The following is a 16285-nucleotide window of genomic DNA, read 5'->3' as shown; positions in this document are numbered from 1 at the left end:
TCATTAAAAAAAATAACAAAAAAAAAAACTAGTAAACACAAAACTTTTTTTAAGCAATGGAAAATAAAATTCTGATAGCACTTTTAAACATAGCAAGCACCAAGAAGGCGAGGATTTTGTGTTGTACTTCTTTATATATCCCGTGGGTTAACTACGACAAGCTGAGATACACTTTTCTGTACAATTGATAGTACAATTTTGTAATAAATGAATAAAATCTATTTTTTAAAGCAACATAAATGTTCTACTTTAGTACTGTGGGTCTGGTGTTTCAATGGCCCAGATACTCTTAAATGGAATTCTACAGCAAAGTAAAGAACTGCTGATTAATTTTCAGTCATCTTGAAGGACAAAAGAGACAACAGCATCCTTGTTCAGCGCAATTCAGTTCAGGTGTCAGGAAACAGAAAGCGTAAATGGTGTCTGAAGGGACAGTTAAGCCAGTGCACACTAGGTGTGCAATACAATTACTTCCGAGCGAATTTCAAGTGTCTGATCCTTTACAAACAGACACGCTGCTTCAAAACGTTGGCACATTCTATTTCAGGGGCAGGCACATCTGCCAGGCTCACCCCAAGGTGAAGAAAGGCCTGAGGCACTCTGCATGTTTCCGAGGATGTCGTCACAGTTCCTGTCCACAGAAGCACACAAGGAGCCGGATTTCTACCACATTCCCTTCCAGCAAAAAGGCCTTTGCTAATTTTCGTAACCTAAATGGGGTAAGTAATTTTCAAGTTCATCTCCAAACAACTTGCTTTTCACTTTGTTTCTGACTACAACTAGGTCTTCTGAATTCTCCATTTTACTGACTCCGGGTCTCATTAATGACTCCCGAGAGTGATGAGCTGCAGGAAAGACCAGACAGCAGGACAGGGCTTCACGCTTCCTCTGGGCTGTCTCCCCTTGCCTGCCCACAGCAACACACACACATCATTCCTCTGCAGGAATAAAGAATGCGCCGCAGAGGCACGAAAGGTTTAACTCTGCAGGAAGATTAACCAGTTGCCATGGGGTCGATTCCAACTCATGGCGACCCCATGTGTTTCAGAGTAGAACTGTGCTCCATAGGGTTTTCATGTCGGTGATCTTTCAGAAGGAGATCACCAGGCCTTTCTTCCAAAGTGCCTCTGAGTGGGTTCAAACAGCCGACCTTTCAATTAGTAGCTAAGCACTTAACCATCTGCACCACCCGGGAAGTTAGGGCGGCATAAAAACAAATTTTCTCAGTGTGAGTCTGAGGGGTACGGGGTTGGTACATGTGATCAGAAAGCTGAACGTACAGTTTCAAAACTGTGTGTATGAAAGTGTGTGTGTGAGAGGTGTGCGTGTCAGCGTGTGCACGTGCAGCAGCAGAGACAGAAGCTGCAAAGCCCAGAGCAGAGAACGCCATGTAGGTACCGCACAGCCTCAGACTGTGCACTGAAAAGCCCAGCCAAAAGCCCCAGTCAATCAAGCTGTCTGGCCTTCTGCAGATAAAATATCCAGGTAATCAAGTGATTTCTGAACCAATGAGCAGAGGGTTTGGTGTCACACAGATAAGGCTCAGCATAACAATCTGTACAAGAAGAAAATGTAGCTTATCATGCAAACACTCACCCGAAAGCTCAAAAGTCCCTAAGATCCCATAATTTCCAGTTGGTTACCCCCTAGTCCTCCACACTACACTATCCTCCCCCTGCCCCCCACTCTCTCTCTCTCACACATACATACACACACACACAGACACTCCCCCATCAGCCTCACATGATTCCAAGGGTGAGACTGGCAGGGGAAATTTTTCCCTGGCTCTACTTTGTACCTGTTTAAAAACCTATTTAAAGGTGGAAGTCAGGTTGGGCAAAGGCAGGCCACATTTCTACCTCTGGACCTGCTAGCTAACTGGAGAATACCACTTAACCCTCTGGTTTCTCGGTCGGCATCCCTCTGGCAAATGAAAAAAGAAAATGATCACCTGTCACTATTTATCTCCCCTTGAACTCACTTCCTGTTAAGAGCCCTTTCAAACAACATCAGGACGTACAAACTGTTTTGAAAACCAGCCAGTAAGAGCTGCTAATCCACCACTAGAAAGGGTGAATGGAGAATTGGGGAAAAGTTAAAGTGACTTTGGCTGTGACAGCTGTGTGTCGGGGTTTAAAAAGCAAATTTGAGGAAAGAAACAGAGGGCCATCTCTTATTCACCAAGCCCCTAATTGCTGGCCAAGAAGGCAGAGAAATCTGGACCACGCCTCTGCTGAGAGGCATTTCCATCTGTCCTCTACCCCCTCCAGGTGCACCCACCCTCCTCTAAAGGTGGTGTGCCTGTCCCTGACAGCAGGTGCAAAGTGCCTGGGGCCCTCTTCTAGCCACAAAATGCCAGACTGATTGGGGCTAGATTTTGCATACACATTTGCCTCCAGATAATCAGCAGAAAGCAGAGTTTCGTAAAAAGAAATGCCTGGTCTTCGAAAATTCTAGCTGTGATTTCTAAAGTGAGAGAAAGAAACACACTTTGGAGTCCAAAATAGCTTAGAGAAGGGTATAAAGCAGACATATAAAGCTCTTGGTTGTTGAGGTGAGAGGTATTGCGGTACAATGAATAGCATTTGATATTCAAGATGGAATCGGAAGGCTACCCACTACACTAACCCCTTGCTATTATGAAATGTGAAGGTTACCCCAAGGTAGCATGACATCCCCTTGCTAGGCTGGTCAGAACTGTATGGTGCTCTACTAGGAATTTCCCCGTGCTCGCTGGAAAAGCTAAGAGAAAGTCCAGACGTTTTCAGAGGTGCTAGCTTCAACTCTTTTGTCTTCTGCAAGATATTGTGCTTCTCCGAAGAGTGAAAACAGCCCCGGATTGAGATTAACCGTGCCATAAAAAATAAAAGCACGTCTACTGCCATAGGCAGAACAAGGTGTCAGCATGATGAATCAAAGCAGAGCTACATGTACCTGAGATGTACCTGTACAGGCAGACAAGCACATCCATTAGGAGGTGTCTATCCTAGAGATATCACCCAGGTGTTTATCTCAGGCAAAAGAAACTATCTGCTTAGCTCAAAGCATGGTTTTTATTTTAATTCATACATCAAACTGCACTTAAGTTACTCTGGCCCCATGAATATCGCAGTTCCGACTTAACTTACTGAAGCTTGGTGGCTCTTCACCCCAGGCTTCAGGGCCCTGCCATCTAATCAGAAAGCTCATTTTCCTGCGCTTGAATAAAGACTGAGTTAATTCACTAACATCCTTGTCAGTTTTCCTCCACCCGGATGAATCACAGAATTAAATGTTTCACCTGATCAGACAAAAGCTACCCACAGCACTTCTGTTCACTATGTCTGGGGATTCATCAGCAAGTTTTTGATGATGCTCATGAAGATCATCTTCCCAGGAAGAGAGTGGTGGCGTACAGGAGGTACCTTAAAAAATCGTTTCCTAACATGTGCATGGAGCTAGCACTGGAAGTGACTCGGACGCGCTCCCCTCGCCCAACCCAAGCCAGGAAGTGCATGGTCAGTGTCTCTGCACATCCTGGGCAAACACAACTGGAGGGAATTAAAAGTTGCAACTGCCCCAGGGCCCAGATCAACAGTCTTCTTGATTCAGTAGAAAGTTAAGAAAAACACCGAACACTTACATGGCACCAAAGGCCTGCTGAAACCAGCAGGAGCACTGGAAACATCTCAGGGCAAGACTTACCACTCTGGGCTTCTGCTGGTCCAGCGTATGCAGGAAGGCCGCGTTGGGGTCCAGGGAGCGCTCAGGGTCACTGGAGATGTCCTCCTCTGAGTCCTCATAGGATGAGAAGCCCGTGGAGGAGGCCGAGGAAGAGGACAGCTTCCTCAGGGGCAGGTTGCCCTGAGGGCTGCCCTGTGCCTCCTCCAAGCCCCCATCCTCCTGTGCGCCCAAGTCTGTGATGATGACAGCAGGTATGGCGCTGGGGCTGCAGACCTCCCTCTGTAAAGGCTTCTGATCTGGAGGCAGCTGCTCTGGGTTCGAGTGTGCGTCTCTGTCCTGCGGCTGGCTCTCCCAAGTGCCCTCTGATTGTATCCCTGTCCCACGCGTCCAGGCCAGGCCCGCTTCTTCCATGGGGCCCAGCCAAGCCCTGGAGCTGCCGGGCTGCACACCAGCCCTGTCCCCAGGAGGGCCAGGCTCTTTCACATCTTTTGCCATTTCCCAACAGGGCAGAGGCTCCAGCATTCCTCCAGAGGGAATCCTCGCTTCCACCTCTCCGGCCCCCAGCTGTGCAGACCGGTGGCCCCCAAGTAAGCCGAGCGTCGTCGGAGACCCTTCCTCCCCTCTGTGGGAGCTCTGCCGAGGCCCCTCGACCACGGGGACCCCACTCCGGGCCTCCTTGGAGCCCAGGTCTCTGGGCGGCCCAAGGCAGCTAGGGACCTCAGAAAGCGCCGAGCTTTGCGCGTTCACAGTCGTCTCCCCGGACCTTTTGCCCACTTCAGGCGCCCAGGCGCCCAGCATGCCACGGAACAGATTTCCTTTCCCCACCTTCTCAGGGGGCTCCCCACTGCGGGGCCCGCCCCTCTCTGGGGCTGGGTTTGTCTCACTGCCCAGAGACTGCCGCTGCCTCTCCACGACGGCCTCCCGGGGGTGCGCACCCCCAAGCTCAGTGGGGACAGGATCGTGTGGATGGTGTGGCCCAATGGATGTGGCTCCCGCTGTCATTTCTGTGGCCATCACAAAGTTCACTCTACCCAGCTCCAACGAGGGAACCTGGCAGCTCAGAGTTACCGACAGAAAAGAGGCCCTCTTTTCAACTTCCATAGCTATGGGCGAGCTACACGGGGAACTGGCAGGAACCCCTGTATCCATCCTCCCAGAAGTGGCTGAACCCTGAGTCCCTGGGACTGTTGGGGCAGCCCGGCCGGGGAGAGGTGCCACTCCCTCCTTGTCCTTCGTGGGGCACAGGCTGAGCGCCCCTCCTCTCCTCCTCGAGTTGGTCTCTGAAGTCTCTGGATACTGCGCCCCCCAAGACTTTGTCCTCCGTTCCTTGCTCCGGGTGCACTGGGCCAGGACCCTTCCAGGGGGCTGGCTGCTGCTGCGGAAGGGACACGGGGAGGGTGAGCGAGCCCGGCCCAAACGCGGGCTGCGGGGCGCTTGAATGGCGGAGCTCTGCGCCTGAATGTGCGCCTCGAACATGTCCACTTTCTGGTTCACCTGCACGTTCTGCAACTCGCGCTGCAGGATCCGCAGCTTCCTCTTGGCCTCCTCTGGTCCTGGCGGGGAGAGGATACCAGCGGCTACCACCTGCTGCCCGTCCCCTCTCAGGCGACCCGCCCAACTCGGGCTGTCCACGCTGCTACTGCCGCTGCCGCTCCGCCAGCCCCCGGGACTCCCGGGCTCCTCGGGCGACAGCGACTCGGCTGGGGGGAAGAGGAAAGAGGCGCCTCTCCCGGGGCTGAAAACGCTGCCGGGGCTCAGCACAGCCCTCCCCCGGGACCCGGGCGTCTCGCTGCCGCTGGCGCCGGGGCCGCCGCTCTTCACCTCGTTGGCGCTATTCATGATCACCAGGCTATTGAGCGCATAGCAGTACACAGCCATAGTACTGGGTCCGCCGCGCTGCCCACCGCCGCGGCTCCCGTTCCGGCTCCGCCGCCGGCGCCTCCTCCTCCCGCGGCTCCCGGGTCAGGCCCGGAGGCCCGGCGTCGGCGGCTTTGCGCGCGGATGGGGAGGCATGGCCTGGGCGGCGGGCTGGGGGCCGGATCGCGGGCTCAGCCCCCGCCCAAAGCTCCATAAACAGCCGCGCCGCTCCGCTCCGCTCCGCTCCGCTCCGCTGTGGAGACACAAGGAGAAAAGTCAGCACCTCAGAGGGTGGGTGTGGGGGTCGGCTAGGGCGTGAGGGAGCCCCGGGAATCCCAGAGCTAGGTGCAGTTGGACATTCACCAACGGGGATTGTGCAGCTAGGCGAGGGCACATCATGCCACGGCTACCTCAGTCGCCACTGCAGTGGTGGGTGGGCGTTCCCCGGTGTGCTCCCACTCTCACCCCAGGTTGTGATAAGCTTTGAGGTTCCTTCATATTTCTAGATTCTAAGACTCGCCTCCGGGCCCACGAAGACCGGTGGGGGAATGATGTAAAACTATTCGGTTCCTAAGTGTGCTGTGCCGGGAGCAGCTGAATTGGATCTCTCCGAGGGTGAGGACACCCCATTCACGATCTCCGGGTCCCCTTGGCTGAGATCAAACACTGGGTATCTTGGGTAACGGGGCGGCCCCGCTGTCAGGCAGCCCCAACCCCTACTTAAGGGTCTCCCCGCCCACCCTTTTGGGGCATTAGGGACTGACTTGGAGGAAACGTGAGCGGGACCTGCGGTCCCGGAGCTGCTGCCTGCGCCCGGGTCTAGGGGGGCGCCTGCATGCCCGCGGTTTAGGTTTCTAACCCTGGCTTGGGGCTGTGTCCCTCCGCCTAAGAATGCCTGAGCGGGCCACGGGACTGCAGACGAGGCATCTTTAAACGCTGACCGGGTCGCCAGTCCCTAAACAAGTGTGTTTTGTGAGTGTGGGCGCGCGCCGGCGCGCTCCCGCTGCCCAGGCTCTGCACCTCTCCTGTACCGGAACCAATAATCGCCGCCCCCTGCCGGAGCCCACCGCCGAGGGGCGTGTGTGTGTGCACGCGCGCACACAAGTAACCTCTGTGTGCGCCGTGTGCCCGAGAACGCGGCTGCCTCTGCGGGCTCGGGGATTTGCGCCCACTCGGAGAAAACTCCGGGGAGTGCGTGGCTGGAGTCCTGCGGCGGCCCGGCGTGCGCAGAGCCCGGCACTCCGCAACCCTACCGGGGGCTGCACTCCAAGCCCCGGGGGGAGGCTCAGCCGAGTCCAGGGCTTCTCCGCATCCCGGGCAGCCTCGCCAGGCGCCCGCGGATCCGCCCGGCGGCCGGAGCCGGGGGAAGCCTAGAGCGCGCGGGGGAGGCGGCGTGGGGCAAGCGGCCCGGAAGGCGGGCACGAGAATCGCCGAAAACTCGTCTCTCCCTCCTCTCCCCCCACACTCCTCCAAGCCACCTTCCAAAATAAAACCCCCTTCCCATTCTCCTCAACCCACCCGCTCCACTTATTCCGAACCCGGAACGACCAGCTTCGCTCCTGAGCAGACTGTGAGAGGAAGGAGGATCCAGAGTCGAGAGCCATTAAAAAGCCGCCAAACTTACCTGCAATTGTGGAGGTTCCCGGGTCTGTGCAGAACTACCTTGCCTAGAGACGCAAGCCCTTGTTAGGACGAGATGGCTTTAAAAGTAAAAATGCTCCAGAAATGATTTCCTCACCAAGCTATGAAAGACAAAAAAAAAAGGGGGGGGGTACGAAAGAGGAAAAACGCTCCTCCGCGCAGGGGCCGGGCGGTGGCGACGCCGGGCCGGCCCTGCACGCCCTTCTCTGCCGTGGAGACACTACCCCTGTCAGAGTCTACTCCCGGCTACTTCAATGTTTGTTCAATGTGCGATTGAAAAAAAAAAAAAAAAAAGGAGGGGGAGCCTGGGGGGGGGAGGAAGGAGGAGGGAGAAAGGCGGGGGGTTGGGGGAGGAAAGCAGGAAGGAAGTTGTGAGCTTGTCTGGGGTTGAACTCAGCGGAACAAGTTTTTCTTTTCTTCTTTTTTTTCTATTGCTTGGCAGGACCGAGGGAGGGAAACACTTAAAAAAAAGTTTCCATTGTTAGCTAACAAAAAATAAAAGCCTTTTAACTTCTGCGGGTTAAAGATATACGATCCATTTTCCACCCTTCTATCGAGTTTTGCTTATGTCTAGCTTTATGAAACTATTTTTGAAAAATGTTTTTAATGAAGTTTTGAGTTTGCGTTTTAAACAAAGCAAATCATGGAGACTTAGCATTTAAACCGGGCTAAAATCCTGCATAAACCGTTTGAGTTCTTATACACAAATATGCAAATACAAAGAAGGCACATTGCGGGCGCCTCATTGCAAAGTTGCAAATTTTAAATGCATCACAGTAGTATTTTGGAAGACTGGTTGGGCTGTGAGCTGTGGGTGGTTTTGCAGTGCAATTGCTACATGTATAAACACGCGTTTACACATTGCACATTTATTTGTAACCAAATGCACACAGCAAATAGGACATTTACATATTTTTGCACTTAATTCTCAAAATTATTTTAAGAAAAAACGTAGTACTGGAACTAAGAAGGCCTGAGCAATGTCTGAAACCTGCATACTCAGTCTCCTATAGGCTGAATTACTTTCAAAAGCCTTCCTCCTCCACTATCAGCAAAAAAGGGGGAAGGAGCATCAGCCAACATTACTGGGCAGGATATCCTACTCCATTTAAGCTCAGGAGCTACAAGTGTGTTTTTGCATAATTCTCTAATTCTTAAACTACAGCGTTCAGTGAAAAGAGGGAAAACACAGCTGCGAGGCTCAGGAGATTTAAAAATCCAAAACCTAAACTGGTGCTTATATCCAGGTTAGCTAAAATTCAGATGGAAATTTTGACTTTGCTTGTAGCAAACCCATCTTTTGCTTGTTTATGTAACAATACTGTTTAAGTGAGCAAAGCAACCTGCTGCTTAATAGGGAAAAAAAACTTTTTAAATCTGAAACCAAGAGATCTTCTAGCCAAGAATTCCTGGGAATCAGACACTGTTGAGTTCCTCTCTAATTTTTTTAAAACATGCTATGGAAGGATTGAGACTAATTCCTCAACTGAATAAATAAAACCAGCCCAGATTGTATTTAGATGTTGACCCAGGATCTTAGCATTTCCTAAGACAGAGAAGCCACCCTGTCCTTGCCCCTGGTAATTCAGCCCCTGGGTGGCACGAATGATTAAGCGCTTGACTACTATACTAGCCGAAAAGGCAATTCAAATCCACCCAGAGGCACTTTGGAAGACAGGTCTGATGATTTGCTTCCAAAAGGTCAGAGCTTTGAAAACCCTATGGAGCCATTCTATTTTGCACACATGGGGTCACCATGAGTTGGAATCAAGTTGACAGCAACTAACAACAACAAGAGTGGCAAGAAAGGAGTGCTGCCAGTTCCTAGGAGCCCCACTTCATGGAGTTTATGTCTAATGTAAGCGGACACCATTCCAGGAGATGCCAACATCTATGTCAGGTGTCATAGTGGAAGCAATCAGAGGACCTAGCAATGTATACATTGAGCACAGCTACTTACTTCCTACCCTTTGGGAAACCCCACTGACAATCTACTGTCAGACATCATCAACCGTCTCCAGAATCAAGAGACGCATGCTTCCTGGATGTGCAGGTAATCTGGAGAATTCTTGGTCAGAAGGCAGCCAGCAGCTTGTCAGGTGTGGCATGCAGAAGGGCTTCCTGCCTTGGGCTGGAGGTAGAACTAGACGATAATTTTACTGTCTAAAATTCTAACAGTGCCACCACAACGCAGCAGGGGTTAGGGGAAAGATGGAGCAAAACCCATGCCTGCAGCTGGCATGGTCAGCTTGCATCCAGAAGCAGAATCTAGTTGCCTTCCATGATTTTAAATGAACTTTTAAAAAATTATATAACACTTATTTGCCAGGTACTGTTTTAAGTGCATTATTATCCTCATAACAACCCTATAAAGTAGGTACTATTATTATTCTCATTTTATAGATGAAGAAATTAAAGCAAAAAGATGTGATTAATTTGCCCCAAATCCTACTGCTTATAAGTGGAAGACTAGGATTTGAACCCATGCAGTCTGAGTCCAGAATCCATGTTATCACTACTACTCTCTATACTAGTTACATACAACTGAAGAAAAAGTTAAGGAAAGTTTGCCTAAATTTTCAGGGTTCCCATTTGTCCACTTTTTTTTTTTTTTAACCATACCTATAAAACTAAGAATAGAAGGAAACTTCCTCAACTTGATAAAGGGCATTTATGAAAAACCTACAGCTAGCATCATACTTAATGGTGAAAGAATGAACATTTTTCTCCTAAGATCAGAACAAGGTAAGGATGTCCATTCTCACCACTTCTATTCAACATTGTACTGGAAGTTCTAGCCAGTGCAGTCAGGTAAGAAAAAGAAATAAAAGGCATCCAGATTGGAAAGGAAGAAGACAGCTGTCTTTATTTGCCAGCGACATGATAGTCTATGTAGAAAATTCTGTGGAGTTTATGAAAAAGCAAATATTTGGTAAAGAACTTGTATCCAGAATATATAAACCAACAACCAACCAGTTGCTGTCAAGTCAATTCCAACTCATGAAGACCCAACGTGTGACCCCATGTGTGTCAGGGTAGAACTTTGCTCCAACGAAATAGATCTCCAGGCCTTTCTTCCAAGGCACCCATGGGTAGGCTCAAACTTCCAACTCTCCAGCTCACACCAAGCGTGTTAACCATTTATACCACCCAGGGACTCCTTCACTTCATATATGACTCTGTTAATTATTTGCTGCACTGTATAATAGTCTTGAGACTCCCTCTTTCTTTGTCCTCTACTTGATAGTAAGCTTTTCAAAGCAAGGATCCTGACTTATTTATCTTTCTAGCCTTAGCTTTTATCTCCACACAGAATGGACTATATGTATTTTTTAAATTGAAAAAATAAAAAAGCACTCAGTGAAATCACTACGCAAAACAACTAAGGAATCAGCACCACCCAGAAAGCTGCCACCTCCTCTTCCCACCAAGTAGAAAGCACTTCTCATTGTCATGCAAGCAGGCAGTGGAGGGGGGACTGATGGTGCGGGTCTCCACCAGCCTCCCCTTAGCCTACACCCCTTGCTTGACATCTTAGTTCTAAGTGCCCAAAACGCCATTGGCCCAAGGCATGTTTGAGGCCAAGCCATGTCCATAAGGGAGGGCAACACACCCTCTCCCGTCTAGCACAGGTCAAGGCCACCAATAAGAAAGCAGCTTTGTACAGCCCTTCACCTCTCCCTGGCTCCTCTCCACTTGTTTTCCTGAGTAACGCAGTAAATCATGTATCGGACAAACAGTTATTGAGTGTGAGCTGTGTCAGGCCCGTGGTAGGTGCTGAGGATAGTGTGGTGAACATACAACCCTGCCCTCAAGTCTAGGAGGAGACCCAGGAGTGTCTCCAGGACAGCTCTGCAGAGGAGGGGAGAAGGAGGCCTGACTTAGATCTGAGGTTCTTCTAGGCTCCTCTGCTTGCCATAGTCTATGTGCCTTGGGGCAAATAACTGAAATTTCTGAGCCTCAGCTTGGAAATCTGTAAAATGGCAAACATAATTGCAATACCTACCTCCAGAGCGTTCTTATGAGGACCTATTAGATAATGCGTGCGTTAAGCACTCAAAAGGATAAGCTTTTTTAAAAAAGGGGCCTCTCAACTCTCTTGGATCTATCTCATACAAAAAAAAAAAGATCCAAGACTTAGTGTTGATAACACAAAATCTGCCTTGCACACAGCTGGTACTCAAGAAATAGTTGTTTCTAGAATGAGCTTCTTCAGCATCCAAAGACCCCTCCTTCCTATACTGATGCTACTCTGATCTCTGGATGGACAGCACCAGTGATGGTGAGGGGTCTGTGTTCCCACCGAGCAGTTTCTGTCTGCTCTATCTTCACATCTGTCTTCACAAACTCTAAAGTCAAATGACACGTAGGCAGCAATGCCCACGTTCAGGCGCACGTACTGCAGGAGAGATGCCCGTTGCTTGCTCACATGCCCTTCCCAAAGAGTCTGCCTGTTCTGCTCCCCAATGGGAATGCTCCAGACCAAAGGACTACCCTGAGCCCACAGCTAATTAGACCAGGGAGGACAAGGATCCCAAAGACAGCCAACCCACAGGATGGCTAACGATCTGGCATGAGAATACAATTGGATTCCTCTGTGGGAATTTGGAGTCATTATTACAAGAACTGAGCAGAAAGATCTTGAGGTAAACTTGGGGCCTAAGAGGCATGTGCCAGAGTTATAAGGGAGCAGAAACCAGGAATGAGCCAGGGACGTCGGGGTGAGTAGAAACGGGAGCAGAGAACAGATGTGTTGAGACAAGAAAAACCGCAGCGCCTGACACAAGCCACGGAGGGAAAGGCAGGGAGTTGCCTTGCATGTTGGTGGCTTCCCAGATCTCATTCCCATGAGGCCTGGCGGGGTTCTGTGTCTGCCCTTAGCTTACAACAAACTTACATTCACTCCTGCCAGCTAAGTACAGCTCTGTTGCTTGCAACCAAAACTGCCTTAACTATAACAGAGACCCGTCTTCAAAACGGACAGCAGGCCCAACAGAGCAAGCCCACCTCTTCCCTAGCAGGTTGCCTAAATTGGAGAAGTAGACAATTTATTATGTGGTCTTGGTTTACCTGAAGCCCACCAGACACTTCAGAAAGGGGTGCGTTTTGTATTTAGGGACGCTGGCCCAGAAAGTCTAGCCACTGAGTAGTTACAGGCTGGTTCCCAGAGCAGCCTCCACCTTGGTGGCGGCTCCCTGGTTAACAGTGGGTGTGGGTCTGTCTCCTCAGTTTCCACGTTAACTTGGGCTTCTGGGGGACTGACTCACGCCAAGGAAACCAGGAGAGGCTGAGAAGCCAGAATGCTAGGTCATCAGTTTGGGGTGGTCCAGTCATCTTCACTGGGAACTCAATATTGCGTTTCCTCAGGAAAACATATTGTTGTCTTATTAATTCCCCTTTCCCACTCGAGGATAATGCAGATTTGAGAATTAGGACCAGTAGTCTTCTGCTATGTATGGTGTGAGAGACACACAGACAAATTCCTTATACTCTAGCTTTTTCCTTCTTCAGGAGCCCATACTAATCATTATCAACCATTAAGGTCCCTGGGTGGCGAAAATGATTTACCCTCAACTGCTGATCTAAGGAAACCCTGGTGGCGTAGTGGTTAAGTGCTATAGCTGCTAACCAAGAGATCACCAGTTCAAATCCACTAGGCACTCCTTGGAAACTCTATGGGGCAGTTCTACTCTATCCTATAGGGTCACTATGAGTCATAATCAACTCGACAGCAATGGGTTTTTTTTTTTTTACTAATCTAAAGATTGGCGGTTCAAACTCATTCAGAGGTGCCACAAAGGAAGACCTGGCAATCTGCTTCTGCAGAGATTACAGCCCAAAAAACCCTATGGAGTAGTTCTACTCTGCAACACATGGGGTTACCATGAGCTGGGATCAACTTGATGTCAATGGGTTTGATTTTTTATTTTGGGCATTGCCTTTCCTCTCCCACAGGAGAACATAAACATGCTTGGCTTGGCATTCGATTCTCTGTACAATTTTACCCAACTTACATCTTCAATTTGATCATTCACCTCTCGCCCTCTAGATCCTTCTCTCTGGCCACCCTGCCTTCCTCATATGTCTTAACCTCTGTGTCTTTGCTCACCCTCTTCTCTTGAACATCCTTCTCCAGCCACAATCATTCCAGCTCCCCATGGATCCACAATGTCTTTCTCACAGAAACTCTTCTCTGAAAGCCCAGCCCACAATGGCCCCTCCTCCTCCTCCTCCCTCAACAAGTCTGTGTCAGCAGGGTCCATTCATCATCTGTCCTTCTGCCTTGCAGTGGCACCACTAGGGTTGATGTCACCCAGTGCAGCAACTCATGGTGTTACTCCCCTGTCGTGGATTGAATTGTGTCCCCCCAAAATATGTGTTTCAATTTGGCTAGGTCATGATTCCCAGTATTGTATGATTGTCTACCATTTTGTCATCTGATGTGATTTCTCTATGTGTTGTAAATGCTATCACTATGATGTAATAAGATGGATTAGTGGCAGTTACATTGATGAGATCTACAAGATTAGGTAGTGTCTTAAACCAATATCTTTTTGAGATATGAAAGAGAGAAGCACGCAGAGAGACAGGCGGACCTCCAAGAAAGCAGCATCTGGAGAGGAGCGCATCCTTTGGACCCGGGGTTCCTGCACAGAGAAGCTCCTAGTCAGGGGAAGGTTGATGACAAGGATCTCCCTTCAGAGCCGACAGAGAGAGAAAGCCTTCCCCTGGAGCTGATGCCCTGAATTTGGACTTGTAGCCTACTAGACTGACAGAATAAATTTCTCTTTGTTAAAGCCGTCCACTTGTGGTATTTCTGTTACAGCAGCACTAGATGCTAAGACGTCCCCATGGACTTCCCTTTGTACCAGACCATACAGAATCCTTAGGAATGTTTTTTGTACTAATGTTACTTGTAAATCATAATTCCTGTATATCCCTGAATGTAACGGCAATAGCAGTGACATCAACAACTAGCAAAATTAAAATTACACCTTTAAGCTCAGTATCATACACACAGCCTAAATGTCTTTACGTTTACATAGTTTTATGTGGTCGAAGTGAAAATTCAATAAGAAAACAATAGAATTCGAAGTAAAAACGTTCAAGACCTACATCAAAATCATGCTCATTTTCACATTAAGCTTTACCATTAGGTGAGACACATTAATGGATTAGGTTTGCATAATCAATAACAGCCCAAATAATGTAGAAGTTGTAGGCAAATGCATATGGAAATATATTTATAAATGAAATAATACCATAAAAATAAACAGGAACGGATACACAAGCATTTCAGCACTTAGCGAATGTCTCACTACATCAGAACTTCCTTTCCTGGCCTTCAAAGCTTTGAATTTGTGAATGACTTCATCAAAATCAATGCCTTTTGCCAACTCACTGTTTAATGTATCACTATTTTTTTAAACCACAATTCAAACTTAAACCCTGAAAATTTCATTAAAGTCAGATATATATTTACAAGACAGTGATATTTTAAAGAAAATTTTTTAAAAAACTGAATATAAGATTTAAGTTATATTTCTAAATATGTATCAAGAAGCATAGAGTTTCCTCCACTTGATGTTTTAAACAGTTTCTCTGTTTAGTTATCAGAGAGTTATATAATCAAGAATTGTTATACACGTAAGTTTATTATCAATTTTAATCACGGATTAATATGGGATAGATACAGTTGTAAATTGCATAAGACGTAATGTTTCTTAGATTATATGAATACTAATAACAAAATTCTTTTGTAAAATCTTTTCACATTGAATTACAACATTATTAGTAACTGAGCAGAAGTCTTTTTTGATTTTTCTCCTTTTCCTTTAATTACTACTTCATTCTTAGAAAAGTTACCGATATAGGTTCGCAAATACTAATTACCACAATATTGTAACTAAAACACCAGAAAATCTGACAAAATCAGTGACTATAAAAACACCAGCAGCAACAAAAACAACAGCGCACGCTTATAGTGTGTGTAGACGAAACCACGGGATTCAAAGTGTCACTGGAATTGGGTAATAATGACAGCTCTGACCAGAGCCCATTAAAAGGTTCAAAAAGTAAATTAGCATAGTGTTTTACCCTTGTAGGTATATTGATACATGCAAGCTGGGCTTACAAAAATTTTGTTGTTGTTATGACTAGCTATAGAGAGATTTTTATAAAAAATAATAAATTTCTGCTGAAATACTGCACAAAAATTTTATAGACAGTCATTTTGGTGTCACTTCCTCTGATAGTGTCACCTGGTGTGGTCCCCAGCCCCTGTACCCCCCTAGTGACATCACTGCTGCCTTGCATCCTTAGTGGGCTCTTCATTCTCCCTGTATATCGCCGAATGTAATGGCAATAGTAGTGACATAACTAGCAAAATTAAAATTACACCTTTAAATTCAGTATCATACACACAGCCTAAATGTATTTACGTTTACATAGTTTTATGTGGTTAAAGTGAAAATTCAGTAAGAAAACAATAGGAGAGAGCAGCTATGACATTTCTGTGTACAACCCCACCCTCCCCAGCCACCTCCTACCTAATACACACTAAATATTTATTCGTGATTGACTAATCCTCTAATATTTAAAAAACATTATGTTTTAAGACAGCCTTATTCATTAAAATATACACACAGTTTTGCTACCTTCTGCCACTACTAATCAGTAACAGAATCTGGAAGAGAAAACTGTAAACAGCAAATGTTATATCCGAGGGTGATATGAAGAAGAGAAAGTTCATTTTGACACCCCTGTCCCCCACCGTAGTCCTGGGTAGATATGTCTCTGGGTGCACACCATAGGGGCTGAGCTTTCCTGTATTGTAATAGCTTACTCATTTTACTCATTCGTTCATCAAACATTCACTAAACACCCTCTCTTTACGCACTATGTTGTAATCTGTTACCTTTTGTCTCTTCCTCTTTGAAGCAGGGTATGAGCTTTATTTCCATTTGCACCTCCAGTGCCTGGTATATCAAACCAAAAAAAAAATCCCAAATCCATTGCCATCGAGTGGATTCTAACTCATGGCAACCCCATGTATTACAGAGTACAACTGCTCCATAGGGTTTTCTTGGCTGTAATCTTTACAGAAGCAGATGGCCAGGTCTTT

The 16285-nt window shown here is 47.7% G+C and overlaps 1 protein-coding gene across 2 annotated transcripts in view; it reads right to left on the bottom strand.

Annotated features, from left to right (window-relative positions):
* ITPKB (inositol-trisphosphate 3-kinase B) overlaps positions 1 to 7388 on the bottom strand; it is a 131610-nt gene extending 124222 nt beyond the window's left edge. For both annotated transcript variants that reach the window (XR_002824029.1, XM_023730926.1), the window contains exons 1-2: positions 7145 to 7388; positions 3685 to 5773 (exon numbers count right to left, since the gene is read on the bottom strand). Coding sequence is in view for 1 of the 2 variants with exons in the window: in XM_023730926.1 (XP_023586694.1) it covers positions 3685 to 5541 (1857 nt within the window). In the remaining variant the exon portion in view is untranslated. The remainder of the gene's footprint in view (positions 1 to 3684; positions 5774 to 7144) is intronic.
* Positions 7389 to 16285: the final 8897 nt, after the last annotated feature.

This window comes from Trichechus manatus, unplaced genomic scaffold (assembly GCF_000243295.1).
Source record: "Trichechus manatus latirostris isolate Lorelei unplaced genomic scaffold, TriManLat1.0 scaffold00039, whole genome shotgun sequence".
Taxonomy (NCBI): domain Eukaryota; kingdom Metazoa; phylum Chordata; class Mammalia; order Sirenia; family Trichechidae; genus Trichechus; species Trichechus manatus.
This window is presented reverse-complemented; position numbering and strand designations above follow the sequence as displayed.